Source organism: Amphiura filiformis, chromosome 2, assembly GCF_039555335.1.
Source record: "Amphiura filiformis chromosome 2, Afil_fr2py, whole genome shotgun sequence".
NCBI classification, from domain to species: domain Eukaryota; kingdom Metazoa; phylum Echinodermata; class Ophiuroidea; order Amphilepidida; family Amphiuridae; genus Amphiura; species Amphiura filiformis.
The window spans coordinates 62,796,317-62,814,955 of NC_092629.1; the positions used below are offsets into that span (position 1 = coordinate 62,796,317).

Genomic DNA, 18,639 nt, shown 5'->3' on the forward strand with positions numbered 1-18,639 from the left:
GAAAATGATCCAATTACGTGAATTAGGCCTAAGTAACAAAGTACCAAATTGGAATAGGCCTAACTCAAAACAATAAGGGGTGGTGCAATAATTATGTTTACCCCCAGGGTGGTGAATTCTCAAAATGGTCTGCCAAAATCGCTTTCCCCCCCTTTGGCCGTGCCAAAAATCTTTGCCCTCCTTTTGACGTGCCAAAAACCTTTGCCCCCCCCCTTTTGGCGTGCCAAAAAATCTTTGCCCCGCATCCCCCCTATACACATGCAAGATTTTGGGGAACCCGAATTTAAAACATTAAATTGTCTATACCTTACCATATAATGCGAGCACAGCAAGCAGGAAATTTTGCATATTTGAACATGTTCCTAACGTTTTCCTACGCCTTTTTAGGGCGTAATATAGGCCTAGAAACGGTGTCCAAAATATCTGTGCCAAAAATTGCTTGCCCCCCCCCCCCCTTTCGACCTGCCAAAAATCGCTTGACCCCCCCTTTCGACCTGCCAAAAAATGCTTGCCCCCCCTCCTTTTGGCCTGCCAAAAAAACCTTTGCCCCCCTATAATTCACCACCCCGGGGGTACACATAATTATTGCACCACCCCTAAGTACCAGTAACAAGTTACATCAACTTTCATGTTCCCATACAAAATCACCCCATTTTTGACATTGCCAACACCGATAGTTTCGTACGCTGGTGGGCACACCTGGTGGGCACAGGTAGGCCTACCGGGGTACCGTACGTAGGCCCCCTACGTCACTTTCATGTTCGAGTGCCCCCCCACCCCGGAAACCCATCACCCATCGATATACCAAAATCGTGGCACATACCTTCAACCAGTGAGAACCCCCTCCGGGGACTTTCCTAAATAGGACCAATAAAAGGGTGAAAAGGTAAAGAATTTTAAAACTTTGGCGCCTATAGGGGCTGTGCAACAATTTATGTGCCAAAAATTGCTCCCCGGGCTCCCCCCTTCTCGGCCTGCCAAAAATCGCTTCCCCCCTCTCTTAAAAAATTTCTTGCCCCTCCCCCACCCCCCCTTTTATACTCCCACGGGGGCTCTAAATTATTGCACAGCCCCTTACGAGCTCTTACGTTTTGAATCGTTTTTTGGCGGATTGAGTAGGGCGCAAAGTGAGGACGGACGAAGTTGCAGTGGACCGATTTTCCGTGGGGTGCAATAACTTCCGGTACAAACTTTGGCAACGCAACAATCATCAATGGCGCTGATTTCGAAAGGAAGTTCTGCAAATTTAAGCTTGAGACACCAAGATATCTTGTACACGGTTGTGACAGATAGTGAGTAAGAAGGAAGAATTGAAGACAATTCTTTGCATACATACCACTCCCAGGTGACACTGATCATGCTGATTCATTTCATGTAAGTAGTTCCCCTGGCTGTGAATGTGAAATGTTTTTTCTGATATAGTGATAAGCTTACATAAATTTACAACTTCGTTCGAAATGTTCTAACTTTCGTATGAACAACCGATAGCTTGTGATACGAAAGTTAGAAGGTGTAAGGATGTTTTCATATGTCACGTACTTGTTTACATGTACGTGTGCGCAGTTGCCATAAAGAGTGCAATAGTAAAGTAAACAAACGTGAATCCAGTGATACTTGATCAAAAAATCGTATCACAAGCTATCGGTTGTTCATACGAAAGTTAGAACATTTCGAACAAAGTGATACATGTTTTTTGGCGATCTTTTCTTTTAGACCACCCGAGCTATATTAAAGGTTAACATTACAAATTTATCAAATTAAACTTTCGCATCAAGGTTAAACATGTTCTTAGCTGTACAAACATACCTTTTATTTTGTCAAACAAGCTTTATTTTGTTCCAAAATCCATGTTTTTATCGCAATTTTTGACGTAAAAGAGCTGAATGCAAAACCGGTGATGCAAACTCCAAAACTTTCGCGTAGCACAGGCGCTTGATGTACGCTCGTTTTGACGGTGATTTACGCTCGCGTATCAAGCGTTTTCAAGCGCGTTTGACAGTTTTTTTACTGTGTGACGCAATTCTGCATTTATTCAAGATGGCGAATTTATCGAAAAACACGATGTATTTTTATTTACAAAATTACTTCATTTCACAAATTCTTTGCCACTATCCACTGATCTGATCATCTTTTTATGTGACGGAAGTGATGCTGATTTTATGAAGGTATGTTTCTTGCTTTCCCGATAATTTTAAAATTGTTTTTTGAGGCAAAACTTTCCTAGCAGAATAGCCGTTTTCACTTGTTTTCAAAAAGTTGTTTTAACCTTGTTTTTTACCCCATAATTTCCCTCATTTATAGAAGCCCTGCCCTCCTTCCACTACATTAAACCTTGACTTCAAAGTGTTTGGCAACTGTTTAAGCTTGATGCAAAAATAAACCTTGATGTAAAAGTAATAATTTAGTCCCTATATAGCGAGGGTGGTCTAAAGGAAAAGATTGCCTGTTTTTTGAAGAAATTTCATTGTAAACATTTTTTAAATTAAATCTGTAAGATAACTCAAATGACAGAGCACATTGAACTCTTTCATCTGATACCCATGTGTCATTGTAGCATTTGTAGTTTCAAAGTTCTAAGCATTTTTCAATTTTTTTTCTCATGTCCACTTTGGTGTGGAATTGTATGTCTTAAACATGTGTGTCACTGTGTATGTATTTTATGGCAAATTTTTTGAGCACGAAGGACTATTTTACAAAAATGCGCTAATGTTTCATGAAAGGTGGCTTTCACTACTTGATAGTAAATAGTATTCCACATACTAAAATTCATGCAGGTTGGAGTTTTGAGGGTCAAAATTCAAATTGTCTTCATTTTCCTATTGGATTACACAGTTAAGACAGGATCTTGGTGCACAAAAGGCTTAATGAAGCCCGACCTCACATGTTAAAATTGTGATCATACCTAGCTAAGTAAAACTGTTGGGGTTTCGATAATGAACCCCACAAAACTAACCTTCAAATTAATTAAATACAGTAAAATTGATTTATTTTATTACTGTGTGAGAGTCGCCGTAATTCGCCGTGTTGGTTAGGCTCCGATCACTCAGTGTGTAAATTGAACGGCGCGTAGTCTGTACCAGTGATCACGGCAGCTGCGAAATTCAGACACGATTTACTTCCGTGTTCCGATTGAATGGAAAGTGCCATACGCCTGAGCAGTTTTGCCGTCTCTCTCTATCATGTCATCCGCTGCCTGCATACACTCGGTCTGGGTTGTTGATGTTCCATATTGTACAGGGCCTTTCAGACAGTTCAAATTCAATTTTCTCAGTACAGAAAGTATAAGACTCAGTACACCGGTCGATCTTACCGCTTCCGATGTTGATTAAGATACTTCTTGCATCGATCCCGAGATGCGGAAAAAACCAATAGTCATTTTGTCCCACATAAATGAATAAATAACAAAAACCCCCCGATCCCCCGGTGGACTCACCCAAAAGGTGACGTCACACCATATGATCGTCCCTTATCCTCCTTGGTCTCCGACTGACACAGACGTGCCTATCGATTGTTCATAGCACTGTGTATCAATTTCTCGACCAAGGCGAGATATACGGTTGTAGTTTCACACCTTAGGTAAAACCAAACCGGTATTGTTCGGCTGAGGATAGTTTTGACGGCATTTTCTGGCGAAAAAGTGACAAAAACGATCCAAAACTTAGCTACATATCGTGCCTCCGTTTGTATCACGGGACACACGAGCAATTCAAAATGGCCGCTCGTTGACGCCATTCATTTTGTTTCCACGTAAAACAACCATTGCAGCCTGTAAGTTACAATAGATGTTTGTACATACACATTGTATTTCATGTACGGTAGGTTATTGTTGCTATGTTAGGGTGATTACTCTATCGTTATGTCTTCATTACCGTCCAATAAAGACGAGTTAATCAGATATTCATACGGTGGGGATTGGTAGGGACCCGTCTGACATTTTAGTAATAAAGTTAGCCAGTCCTTACTTTACCACTAACGTTAGCGACCAGCCTCCGTGCTCAGGTTTGCTTACTGGGCTTGAGTCGCGTGTTGGGGGGGTAGTGCCCCTCCCTTTCTCCTCGCTTCGCCTCGGCCCTGTCGGGCTTGCCCTTCCCTGGTGACGGAGCGGGACCCACACCGCTCTGTTTCACCCACAGGGAGTGCTCACGATCTTCTAGATGTCTTTCTTTTGCTTAGGACTCTCCGAGTTCCAGCTTGACGATTGGGATAGGCTCCGTCATCGCCATAAGACGAAGAAGAAATCTACCAAGGGCACTGGTAAGGTCGATACGGTGAATTCTGCTGTGACAGCCCCTATGGGTCATGGCAGGTCTGCTTAAGGGGCTCCGGTCCCCGGACAAGCAGCGGTTCCTTCGGGACTGCTAAGCGTCCAAAGGCTCAGCAGCCAGCGAAAGCACTGACTATACGTCGGAGCAAAGTAGCAGGCAGCAGAGCGGTAACCACCAGCGAAAACCCTAGCGGGTTTTGCAGCAGGAGGATACCAGTCGATCACGGTAGATTCTGCTGTGACAGCCCCTATGGGTCATGGCAGGTCTGCTTAAGGGGCTCCGGTCCCCGGACAAGCAGGCGGTTCCTTCGGGACTGCTAAGCGCGTCCAAAGGCTCAGCAGCCAGCGAAAGCACTGACTATACGTCGGAGCAAAGTAGCAGGCAGCAGAGCGGTAACCACCAGCGAAAACCCTAAGCGGGTTTTGTAGCAGGAGGATACCAGTCCTCTAGCGAAAATCCTCACGGGGTTTTAGCAGGAGGACACCCGTCTGTTGCAGGCATATCTACGGGCTCAAACAGCCACAGTAGTAGCCAGCGACGGGCAGTATGCAAGGGGACCCCGGGCTTGCCTGGGTTGAACCCTAGCATGCATGGGTTCAGCAGAGACGATACGCGGCTAACGCTGTGGGTGTAGTCTTAGCAGAACCAACTGGGGTTGTCACTGCGGCAGCGTTCCATGGCGGGACCGCCGAGTGATACCCTGGGCCCTAGAATAGCTGCTGGCTGTCCACAGGGACTGGCTGGCGATTATTCAGGGGTTGGGCTCATGCAGTCTCTCACGGGACAGCGACCCAGGTGCATTCGGTGGCAGCTACAAAGGCGAGCTACGGCTTGACTTCAGTGGTAGCCGCTATGCACCCGCCCATAGCTGCCGTGAGTGGTCCGCCACACACAGCGACCTTGGGCGAAGCTCTAGAGGGTACAGTAAGTAGCTTGAACAGCCTAGCTGATCAACAACCCACTTATGTCCTCGAGAGCCAGCGGCGCGTGGGTGATCCATTACCGTCAATGGGTCAATTACCCTCTCTTGATCGATCACTGTCAAAGCAACAGGGCATAGCTCCCTTGATTGACGCTGCATAATCAGCTGGCGAGGTGATTGATCGCGGGTATGCCCGCTCAGCTACCCGTGGTACTAGGCAAGCTCCCTCTAGCCAAGGGACAGCGGTATAGCGGGTACCCATACACTGCGGCTTGATCTCTTGCGGGGGGCGCAGTGAGGCATGGGTACAGTGGTACACAAGCCGGGAGCCCTCACGGGCACCTACGCTGGAACCACGATACAGCGGTACACAACCGGGAACCCTCACGGGTACCCATGCTAGTCCCGCGCCGGTGCCACGCCAGCACACAGCTTGATCCCCCAAACAGGGAACGCAGTGTGGCGAGCGTACCGCGGTCCACAGTTGGGAGCCCTCACGGGTACCCACGCTGATACCGCGCACCGGTACCGCAGCACCGCCTTAGTCGCCACAGTCTCTGTGGCAACAAGGGGAGGCGGTGCTGGTACTGCAGTACCATGGGGTTACCCTGGTGGCGGATCCTTTCAGGGTCAGCTGCCGGCTGGGTATGCCCGTGGTACCCGCCGCAGGGTGTTTCTTCCACGGCCTAGCACCGTGGCAAGTGTCGCCTAGCGATGGCCACGCAGTACCAACATCAGCTGTTGACCAGGCCAGCCGGCATGGGGCTAACCCAGATCTTGATCAGGGTAGGCCCGTGCTGCTAAGCGCTAGGGACGGCGGCTGAGAGCATGCGGACCCAGTGGTGCCATGGCGGATACCTCAGGGTCTTGCGGGAGTACTCCCTCTTCTGCTGGCAGGTAGTCGGCGAGCCACACAGTGGTTATGCCTTCTTACCCGCTTTCAGATGCCCGTCCTCAGTTACCGTCATCATCGGAGCATGATACGGATACTGTGGGCGAGGGAAAGGAGTCGGAAGCTGCGTCCGGTAGTGAGGCTGACGACACCACGACAATCGCCTGCCCCCGCTGCCCCCGCGAGGGGAGCAACAGCACTGATCTTCCTCCGGACACCCCCTAAGGGGAGTCCATGGAGGAGGACCAAGGGATCCTTGCAGTAGGATGCTCAGCTGCTGCTTCCTCACAGGGGACGCCTGCACTCTCATTCCGGCAAACCTCACGGGTAGATATCGTGAGGGCTGTCGAGCTCAGTAGAGCTATGACGCCGCGTGATTGCACGCTTCCTCTGCGTGTAACGCGGGAGGACCACGGGACCTACCTGAGGGGATCCGAGAGGGACCCAGATGTCGTCAAGCGTATCACGCTCAGACAACATCTGAGCTCTTCCGCGAGGTGAGCCTATTAGCGGTGCTAACAGCTAGCCTCAACGAGAGCTCCATGGGCCTAGCCCATAGGGTGTCCACTCAGCCGGGGAGGGGCCTGCCACTCCAATCGCTCAACGCGATGGAAAGGCAGGGTCCTTTTTCTCTTTGGATGCTTCTGCGCCACGGTGGAGGACCGTGCAAAGAAGCTATCAACAGGAGCACTCTGAAGAGGTCGGAAACTGCCCTTACCATGGGTAGGAGCTCCGACTTCAGCAGGCCGTGCACCAGCAACAGTACCCGAGCCCACGACCTCTGCAGCACCCATTTCTGGGAGGCGCAAGGGTAGCACAGGAACAGCTGGCAAGCCCGAAGAAGAAGAGCAAGCGCTCTTCCAAGGGAAGCTAGGCAGAGCATTCCTGGGGGCTCAGCGGTTTTTCCACAGGGGATCTCCCAGTGGACGACCGCTTATGGCTTTCACCCAGAGGTGGGAAACCATCTCTTTGAGCGCCTGGGTATGGTCAGTGGTGAGTGGGGGTTACAGACTGGCAACCCAGTCTCCCCACATTCGTCTGCACATTTCAGAGGTCCACAGTAGTGCCGTCAGACGGCCCCCAGCGTCGGGCACTACTGACAGGGATCACACAGCTTCTCCGAAGCGGGCGATTGTCCCGGTCTACCCCGTTCTACGGGTGATCTTGGAGCCATTGGCTCCAAGGAAGACCGGCGACGGGAGCCCCATCCGGACCCGCAGGCTGTTGAACACGTTCTTCAGGCCCAAGAGGTTCAGAATGGGGACTCTCGCCTCGGTGCTAGCCTGCCCCATCAGGGGCATGGGAACAGCATCGCTAGATCTCTCGGACGCCTATCTGCATATGCCAATCGCCTCTCAAGATCGGAGGCATCTGCGCTTCTAGGTACAGGATCAAAATTACCAGTTTGATACGGCCATCCGCCTGTCCATCTCTCCCAGGGTGTTTAACACTCTTGGTCAGAGCGGTGGCGTGCCTGAAGCACAGGGGTGTCAACATCAGTTGCTACCTGGACGTTTGGCTCATATCACGGACGCACTCCACTGAAGACTACGGGTCTCATGGGGTTGATAGTCCGTAGGGTGCGGGACCCTGGATGTTTTGATCAGCTCAAAAAAGTCCAGCGTGGTCCCGACGCAGACACCACTATTTGTAGGGGCCCAGATCACCCTCACGGAGGGGTTCGCGGTGCTCTCACCCGAGCGGGTGGCGAACATGGTGCGGTGTGCCTGACTCTTGGCGAGTCTCGGGCAAAACCCGCTGTGGCATGAATGAAGGTGGTAGGCCTAATGGCCAGTATGGTAGACCTCGTACTGTACTGCCGTTTCTACGTTAGGCTTACCCAACTACACCTTCTAGCCTGCTTGCAGGCCCAGCCGTCACCCAATATCCCTCGCGGGTCCGTTTTCGGAGATCGCGCGAGAGGAACTCTGGTGGTGGACCCATCAGCCCAATTTGACCCAGGGTGTCAGGTTTCCTGCACCCCGGTATGTCACGTAGTGACGACCATAGCGTCAAAAGCGGGGCTGGGGGTCCACATCCACGGAGACTCCGTCTCGGGCCTATGGGGGCCAGAGAGACAGAGCTTCACATCAACCTCCCTCGCTTACGAGGAGGTGATCGTGGAATCACATACCGTTGTCCTGACGGATAACACAACCGTGGTAGCCTACCCCAACAGACAAGGGGACTCCGGGCCACCACGATTGAGCCTGCATGCACGACACCTGATAGGGTGGTGCAAGTTCAGGCAGATTACGATGAGAGCGACACACATCGCGGGCGTCACCAGCATCCTCGCGCAAAATCAGTCACGAGGAAGGGTGTCGGGACCAGCAGAATGGTCCCTTGCTCCGCGGAGGTCGCTCAGACGATCTTCAAGGGATGTACCACCCCTCGAAAGATCTGTTCACATCTCATCGCAATCATCCACTGCCGGTGTACTGCTCAAGGGTCGCGGACCCCAAGCATTCACCGTGGACGCTCTGTCCATAGACTGGGGAGGATGACAGCTTATGCAGTCCCTCCGATCTCACTACTCATGAGGGTGGTGGCCAAGATCGGGTGGGAAGACTGCATTGTCATTCTGCTAGCGGCAAGGCCGCTGGCACTCCCAGTACCAGATCTACTCCGGATGCCCGGAGCGGAGGTACCCAGTCTATCACTAGAGCACCTGCAGTTAGCTGCATGGACCTTACCAGGGAACACGCAGCGGAGGGATGCTTTTCATCAGAAGCTGTTTTTCTCATCGCCGGGGCTAGACGGAAGTCTACCCTCCGCACGTATAGCCAGAGTCTGGCTCCATACTACGCTTGGTGCAATGAGACAAATAGCTCTCCCGCTAGAACCTCTGTGCTGCTAGTTCGGAGTTTCTGACAGTAAAGTTCCAAGCAAGACTTCAGCGGGCCACTGGGGCCAGCTATAAGTCAGCTGTCCTCTCCATTCACCGAGGTTTCGAGGCGGGTCGACTATCATAGCCGATGGTTACCTTTATTAGTCTACGCCTCGACGGTATGTTCAGCAGTGTCTACCAAAAAGGAAAGTGATCCTCCTAAGGGATCCCAACACAGTCTTAGATTACTTTAAGGGTCACCCTTTTGACCTTCCGGCAAAAGCGACGCTTAAAGACGTAGCTCTCAAGATGGCTTTCCGGTTTGGCGTTGGCTTCGGGACGGCGGTGCTGAGTTGCACACGGTCTCGAGGTTAGCTTCCGTGTTCACAAACACTGGAGCGACACTGTTCCGGCGCTCTGTGCTCGTGACTACGCACGGGCGCGGTGCATACCGACATTCGTCCCTCTCCAATCCCCAGGGTTGGGCAAGGTTCGGCTGAAGCCAAAGATAGGCTGGGGTGTCCGATAAGGCGCTGCAGCACTATTTCTTCCGAACACAAGCCTTGCGAGGACTCACGACCGCATTCATCACCCTTACAGAGCCTTTCGGTCCAGCCGCTGTCGCAATGGCTGGTCCAGGTGTTGGTGGGGTCCGGGGATCGCGAAGGTTTCGCGTCCCACGACCCACTCGACTAACGAGCTATCTCATCATCTTGGGTATACCGTTCGGTTGTCCCTTGAGGAGATCTAGCAGGCGGTGTCCCGGAAGCCACCTTCGCCCTTCTCTACGATACTTCCGTTTACGTTAGTAATCAGAGACGGGGTGGGAGGTTTACCGGGACATTGTTCGGGCGATCATAATACGGTGGTGTACGGGTACCAGGTTTTCAGACTATACAGAATACTCAGCATGGTAAGAACCAGTGTCGCTATTCTTAACCACCAAACTTATTAAGTAAGGAGGTTTATGTCTGTGATCGCGTGGTCTTTTTGTTTCCCGACCGTTGGGGAAAATATTTTCTGACCTCGCGAAAACCATCGTTACCGCTCCCGATCCCTGATCAGATGCTGACCAATCTTGTACCTCCATCCGTCGGTTACTTGCTAGATCGATCTTTCAGATGTTGATGCAAGAAGTATCTTAATCAACATCGGAAGCGGTAAGATCGACCGGTGTACTGAGTCTAGTCCCAAACAGAAATGTTTGGTAGACTCATAACGGTCGCGATCTTACCTTTCCGATGTTGATTATCCGACCCCGCCACCCCTACAAGTTTGGTCCGAGTAGGGGATCCCAAGTCGGATAAGGGGCGATCATATGGTGTGACGTCACCTTTTGGGTGAGTCCACCGGGGATCGGGGTTTTTTGTTATTTATTCATTTATGTGGGACAAAATGACTATTGGTTTTTCCGCATCTCGGGATCGATGCAAGAAGTATCTTAATCAACATCGGAAAGGTAAGATCGCACCGGTTATGAGTCTACCAAACATTTCTGTTTGGGACTAAATTTGCCATGTTATTATTTAGACTAGTTGATTTCCCTGCGCTGCCTGATAAGAAATTGAACACGTAACTTCTGGAATCATGTTTCATCAACACTATTATTTAATGGCATAATTTATGGCATGATTGTGATTTCCCTATTGAGTGCACCGGTTGTGTCACCTCTGTGTCCGAGGGGGCAAGATGGAACAGCCAAATCTCGGCAAAAGCAACCAAGCAATGGGAAGAAAGCGATCTGTCGAAGTGATGTCATGCCGACCGACAGAATGACTACACATTATGTAACAGCATGCATGATTGGTCAACGCGAGAGCCGGCATAAACGTTAGGCGGCACAATGTTTATCTTGTCTTGTCTTGTAGTTTACTATCCAATGCTCTGGCTTTGAATAAATCCAAGTTAGAGCCACACGAGTAGGATGGTGGGTGTGCTTGCGAAGAATGTTTTAGTGGAGGTAGTGGTTGGTAATACTGCTTCTTTTTAAGGTGGTACTACCTCCCCTGATAAATTTTGTGACTAATTTTGCATTTTTCTCAAAAAATAACTATACACTGGTACGTTAAGGGATCTAAAATGAGCGTTTATTGCGTTTCGACAGTATTTTTTGTGGCACATGAGAGCACATCAGACCTATCGAATTGTATTCTGAATACGAAGCATGTCTTTCTGATATCAAATAATTTTCATTTTTTGAAAATCACAATATAGTACAAATTTTATGACAAATTATAAAAATTTGATATTTTTCAAATTTTGATATATAACAGTCCTCGAAGTAAATTATATAAATCTAATGATATATTCTTAAAGTGTATGTAGCAGGGAGGAAAAGCCGACGGTCAATTGAAAATTTTGACCTTTCATATTGAAGCTATACATTTTTTGTGGGTAAAAATCCATATCTTCAATACTAAAGGTCAAAATTTTCAATTGATCGTCGGCTTTTCAACCCACCTACATACACTTTAAGTATAAATCATCAGATTTATAAAGTTTACTTCAAGTACTGTTAAATATCAAAAATATCAATTTTAATGATTTGCCATAAAATGTGTATTAAATTGCTAATTTCAAAATTCAAAATTATTTGATATCAGAATGACATTCTTTGTATTCAGAATGCAATTCGATATGTCTGATGTGCTCTAATGTCCCAAAATAAATACTGTCCAAACGTTCATACCCCAGCCCTTAACAGAAGATATATTATAGGGGCAAGGAAGCCAATTACTTCACTGAAATATCAGTGAATCAAGACAAGTGGTTCATTGTATAATACATGGAAACTTATTGGCAGCTGCTGTCACTGATATGCAAGTTTTAAGCTTACTCACAGGATATGTTTTGGAAATTTTAGCATTTTTGTCTCTTTTTCATTTTAAATTGGAGGGGGGCATTTATTAGAGGGGGAGCTTTTTTAAATACATGTACAAACCACACGTTATTGCTTATTTTGTTTTCAGATGTCAGATAATGAAGCCAAAGTAAGCCATGGATGACGGAGCCAGTCAGAACAGCAGCTCATCAGGCGGAGGGAGGCAAGGAGGAGGATGGCAGCGACGAGGGGGAAGCAACAGAGGTAGAGGAGGATGGAGAGGGGGAGGTGGACAAGGATGGAGAGGTGGAGGGTGGAGGGGACGTGGAGGTGGTGGTGGCTGGAGGGGACGTGGAAACTACAACAGTGGAAGAGGAGGTGGAAGGGGAAGAGGTTAGTAGCATCTTTTTTGCGAGACTTTTTGATACACTTTTACAGTTATTTTTTTTCAAACTTGAATTTTCGGCATATTAATGTATTAATTTTGTAAGTATCAAGCTTACGTCTAATTTGAATTGGCCAAATTTGCACAATGGAACAGCAGCAAGTATGTTTTCTTTCATTTTACCTTTTCGGCTTAAAATGATCAGAAAACCTTCCTGACAGTTGTTACAAATATTTTTCATAATTTTTACAACAAATAAAATAATTTAAATTTGACCGAAATCGTACATTATGGCTTTTGAACTTGAGAAAACTCCTGGTAAGTTTGCATGATATTATTTTCTACTTGAAAATCAAGAAATTGATATCGAAGTAAATTCCATCACCTGTTTCGGGAGATATCTGTACCATTTTAATCAAGATGCTGCATGTGGTCACATGTTTCTTAAATGGTCTTCAGTCTTCTTTTTAGCCAATAGGAAAAATTAAGATTTGGTGCTCACATAAATAAATTTTCCATATTATTTGTGTCGGGTGCAGCATTTATCAAGACCATCAAGAATTTGCCATGAAATTGCCCATTGTGGCGTGTTTGCAAATCCTGTATGTCTTTACTATTAGTCTATGGGGTATTCATGTGACCGTCCAGAGAGTGCACAAAAGTAATTACAGTCACCATATACAATTCACTTGCGACGCATATGCACAAATATTAACAATAGATCAACAAAAAATTAAAATACGCAAGAGATAGGGCCTACCAGAAACTGCCAGACCAGCATTAGCTTGAATATGTACATGTACTAGCCCAACACAAATCCGACCTTGCTGGTGACAGAGATTACATGTAACAGTAGGGCGGCCACATTGCTTTGCTACTGTGTATACAATAATGTACCCTTAACCTACATGTACATAGTCTGTCAACTCAGAAGTGCAAAGTAAATAGACCACGGAAACTGGAGGTATGAGAATAATTATTTCAGTGCAATGATGACATGATTATTGCTTCATTAATATGCAAATTTATGACAAAATCAGGATTTTTCCTAAAAATGGCCAATTTTTGTAAATCTTTAGAGCGCTGTTTCTTCACAACGGATTGTCCGATTCAAACGTTTTAAAAATGTTTTTGCAGAAGGAACAAACAGCTTTTTGCTGATAGAAAAAGAAACTCCAGGGGGTAGATTTCAAGGAGACGGACTGCCCAAATGGGTCTGTCGAACAAATCCCTTAGACATGGGAGGGTAGGTTTTCACAGAAAATACTTAAAAATGGATTTTGAAATTTTTTCCAAAAATGGCAAAAGTGGGATCGTTTTTGACAGAAAATCCTTAGACTTGGGTCCATGTTTAGAAAATATCGCCTGAAAAGAACATTAAAAAACAATCACCAGAGAAGATATCATACCCTTCCCAGAATCCTTTGCAACATGATACATTCCCTCAGTCCACTCCCATTTATTCTTTGTATAGGTTCTCTTTGTTTCATTTTGAGAATAGACCAGCTAAGCATGGGTCGAAAGTCAATGGCACACTTGGGCTTCTTTGCCTTGGGGTCAATTTCATGTGTAAATGAAGAACTCCCTCCTCGGAAATAGCAACAAGAACTAAGGTTCCGTGCTCTTATTTGCTGGTGGGAATTTCCATTAAGCGAATCTTTATGGTATGTTGCACTAGATAGCAAATCAGTACAGAAAATTGTAATGGGAGAAATGCATTATGGGAAGCGTAAGCTATCTTCTCTCTGCACGTTCTGTAAAAGTGGAAATTTTCATCCTTTTCATGCATGAAAAATTTATCTCACGAAAGTTTCCACTTACACTCTTAAACAGAGTTGTGCTGTGTTTCCTTCCTTATACAGGTGGAATGAATGCTAGCACAAGTCGACATGTAGAAGCTAACAGAGTACTGGATATGATGAGTCCGTACCGAGGCTGGAGGATGTACTTCATGGGAGAAGGTTAGTTTTATGCGTATTTAAAATGCATCTACAGCTGCTTTTGTTTTATTGCTCTTTCTATACGTTGCGTAGGATACCTACGCAGAAAGAACTTCAAAAAAAATGTGAATAATATTAAATAAGTTAGACTTTGTTAAGGAAAGATTGTGCAATATCATAAAATTAGATATAAATTCTATGGTGTTTTTTTGGCCTAAAGGATACTTCACACTTTACAGCAACCATCAGTGGCTGGCATAGGGGCACGGGGAGGGGGGGGGTATGTGCCCCCAATCGATTGCAAAATTTAGAAAATCCCATAGGAAAATTGCAAAAATATATGATTACCCATGCTACGCCACTGGCGACCATGATGGGGGGGCGCAAGGCCTGATGGGGGTGGGGGTAGTGGCACAACAAAACATAAGTTGCTAAGCGCTTTACAAAGCATGCCCTAATTACAAAATTATACAACAAATTACAAGTACAACAAACACACCACTGTGCCCAGGTATTCCTGTGCAACCATAGCAACAGTCTGGCCAAGGCTCCCGCTGGATGCGAATTCTTGCGTCCAGACCCATTTTTGTATTGCTGGACGCAATGTTCAACAAATTTCATCAACCCGTTGGGTCCAGTCGGACGCAAGTTGATTCAGCCCAAAAATGAGTGATTATAAGCTTACTAAATTGGTGTTTACAGTTTTTCAACCACATGCTTGCTTTATGAAAGCCTAGCAAGAAAAGAAAACATATTACCCCTCCAATTTTTTTATATTATGTAGACAACATATGGAGGTGTAATTCCAACGCAAATTCGCCTCGCGGTCACGTGGGCAACAAGGTCAAATTCAACCTACACACTAAATGATAGTAGATTTGGATTCTTTGAGAGATTAGCTAAAAAATGACACCAATTTCAGCTCAGTATGACAATATTGACGGGCGCGCCATTTTCCGCCGAAATCGCAAAAAATGGGCGGGGCATAGCGTGAAAACCGTACGTCCGATTAAGCTAAAATTTGAAATTTGAGCTTTGCCAGCCAAAATCACCCTGTATACCAATTTTGAACAAATTTGAAGGGGGTGAGGTGTAAAATTATATTTTTTTTGGGTGATTTGAGAAATAATGACCCATTCACATAATTTGTTATTGACAATAATATTTGGCTCAAAATAAGCTAAGGTGTCATAAAAGTGTAACACACAATTATTTTTCCAGCTCTTTTCTTTTGGTCTCCAACCAGGTTTAAATTATAGTATGCACATATATCGTTCATAATACACTAAAAGAAAGATAAGAACGTTATATTTGACAGACACAATTTTGATGATTTTCTGCAATCAAATAAATATTAAAAAAGTATTACATAAGGTATTTTGTGGTTATTTAGGTGTAGGACCTACAGCAACTGATTGTGGAAAAAAATGTGTCCAAATATTACAATAAGGAGGATAAATTGTTATAAATAAAATATGTGTGTCTGTCAAGCCATAACATACATAAGATGTCTGTCAAATGTAACATACAGAATAATAATTTGGCAAAAACAGTAGTTCAAGATGGGAAATTGAATAAAGATCACATGCAGTTTATAAATCACATGTTTTAAAACACTTTTATAAATAAACTATCATCATAATGTGAACATCAAGTGATTTTTAATTTTTTTAAACGTATTGCGTATGTTACTTTTGACAGACACATACAAATCTAGCGTACAAACTTGCGTACAAATGTTTGACAGACAACACTTAACAATGGATTGTGTCAAAAAAAAGCTTCTCCTCACAAAGTGATAGTGCCACAAAGCTAGGTGGAGCTAAATGCTATGTCATGTAGCATAATTAGCTGTATCACCCTAGTTTAGCAGGAATTACAGCACCGTCTTGCGTATGTTACTATTTGACAGACATTTCAAGAAAAATTTTAAAATTGTTATATGTTCAAAAAAGATGGCAGCCACTTACAAATTGATTATAATATGGAGAAATGAAGTTATTTACAATAGATTTACCCTTTAGTTTATGCTTCAAGTCTTTGTTTATAAAAAACTGATGGACTTCAAAATCAATCAAAAGTTTGACAGACAATAGTAACATCGCAAGGCAAACTTAAATCCTTTTTTGATCTGTTAACTTATATTTCAATAATGCCTCTTTCTGTTTTTTGATTGGTTTACTGCACCATTTTGGGAAACAGGTCACATGAATTTCTATAAGGATCCATAAAAAAAATTAAAAGCTGTTGAAAAAAGGCGTCTCTTGGCATGTTACAAATAAAAGTGTATATAGGCATTTTTACAGCTATTTTTTTTTATTTTTATTATTTAGAGTGAAAGGATTTTACTTAAATTGTGTATGCTATGTCTTTACTACCTAAACTTGCCACTAAACTAGCAAATATTCCATTTCTATAATTATTATTTATAAAAAAAGATGTCAAAATATATGGCTATAATATGACACCTTAGCATATTTTGAGCCATTTACATAAATCCTTAAAATCTCATCAGGAATCTGAAAGGAAATAGTCAAATATTTGCATCAAACTGCGATGTAATGCGATGCAATACCGGCAATCAGGGGCTTTGTAAAATTGTACTCCCTGTTGCCTAACACATTAACATGTACGGACGCACAAAAATTTTGTGGGGCGCACATTTCCCGACCAGGTTTTACAGTTGTGCGTCCGATCGGACGCAGAGTTTAGCAAGGCTAGCGGGAGCCTTGAGTCTGACCTTCAGTCGAGTCTTGGTGAATGTGGAGTGCAAGGTTAGCCTTGCCTCTCTGGATATTGAAGAAATAGGGTCTGAAAGTACTCCCTAAATTCCAGAAAATTATAGCACTAATTAAAAAATATTATCCTGTTTTGCCAAAGGTAACATTGCTAAATCCTTAAATGGAATCCTTTATTTAGCAGGGACTGTCTTTTGAAATTTGCAGGAGAGCATAAAATAGCTCTTGTGGAGCCTTCAAGGAAAGCTGTTTAGAGCATTTACAATAGAATGTAAGGAAAGCTAAAAATCACTCTCCTATCAGATTTAAGGAGAGCAGCAGAGAGTGATTGCTCTTGCTCTTCTCAAAAGGCAGTCCCTGATTTAGTTCTAACTGGCAATGAATGTCAAATATTAATATTTGGCCAAGCCCAATTTGAGGGAATATGAGCCCAAAACATGCAATTGTGCATGTTTTCTTATAATTGTATTCAATTGTAAAATTTTAAGACTTGGCACAAGTCTGTCTAAGCATTCAAAATCTTGAGTATAGGCTAAGAGTGCAGATTTTTAATATTTTATGTTATTTTTTGATAATTGGTTTATATGAAAAAGATTGAAAAAAGATAAAAAAGATATGAAAAAAGATTGAAAATAACTACTAGTATCTTTCGGCTTAATTGTCACAGCATACAAAAAAGCAGCTCTGCTTTTGGACTCAAAATAAATTTCGCTAAAACAGAAGTCCAGGCCATAATTATAAGCAAAGAGGACACTCATCTGAACATCACAATTGATAATACCGAGCTTCTACAGGTGGAGAGTTTACCTACCTGGGAGGAAAGATTACCCAAAAAGGATCCTGTACAGAAGATATTTTAATAACCATTAATTTTGAATAGACAAAGCCCTAGGAGCTGTGCAGAGACTACAGAGTATCTGGAGTGCTATAAGGACTACCAAACCAACACCAAGATTGAGCTATATATTAGATCCTTGTTTGATCAATAACTCCATATTCAATTATATTACGTAACCACCGGGTATAAGCCCACCCCCTAGATGGGCGATTTCACTCAAAAAATGGGGTGGGCTTATACCCGGGAGGGGCTAGTATATGAAAATATTTAATTTTTTTTCAAATTTGTATAAAATTTATGCCTGATTTTTTTTAAAATACAAAAAGGTGATAATAAAGTTATCAAGTCAAGCAAAACATGCACAGTGTCATTGTATCAGCAGTCATACACAGACCACAACCAACCCCCCCCCCCCACCACCACCACCACGCCAGTATCCAAAGATAAAACCCGGCTCAAGTTTGTGCTATGCATGTCCCAGACAACTTTTTCCCAGACCTGAGAAAGCCCCTGTAGACAGACCACGAGGCCGTGTAAAATGCCCAGGGTTTAGCCAAGGCCAAGTAAAATAAAAACATGTTTCACATCCAGGTTTTTGAAAAAAAGGAGGAAGAGGGGCCTTTTAATTTTTATTGCAAAATCGGTGTAAATACCCATAATTAGAGGTGTTTTAGCGTATACAATAATGCGTGGAAAAAGGAGGCCTCTTCTTATTTGTTGTTCTGAGAGATATATCCCTCTAACTATCACAAAACCTTATAAAAGTGTTTCTTGTACATTTGTATATTTGCAAGGCTGTTGAAAGCATCTGTACTTCATAGACATATTTTTGTTAAAGTTATAACTGAATAACAAAAAATAAAAATAAAATTTAAGAAACCTCAAAAAGGAAGCGGGAGGGGACGTGAAACATGTTTATTTTTTTATTTGGCCTTATGTCCACATGCAGCCCAAGAGCCTTATGCAGCCCAGCCAATCAACACTCACATTTTAGTGAGTGCAGCATAG

General features: G+C 44.4%; 1 protein-coding gene across 2 annotated transcripts in view; it reads left to right on the plus strand.

The window, feature by feature from the left end:
- Positions 1–1,164: 1,164 nt before the first annotated feature.
- LOC140146515 (DNA helicase MCM8-like) overlaps positions 1,165–18,639 on the plus strand; it is a 105,503-nt gene continuing 88,028 nt past the window's right edge. Inside the window, exons 1-3 of one of the 2 annotated variants that reach the window (XM_072168389.1) lie at positions 1,165–1,374; positions 11,879–12,123; positions 13,978–14,076. In XM_072168389.1, the coding sequence (XP_072024490.1) occupies positions 11,907–12,123; positions 13,978–14,076 (316 nt within the window). In that variant the 5' untranslated portion in view covers positions 1,165–1,374; positions 11,879–11,906. The remainder of the gene's footprint in view (positions 1,375–11,878; positions 12,124–13,977; positions 14,077–18,639) is intronic. The other variant, XM_072168390.1, reaches the window with a different exon arrangement.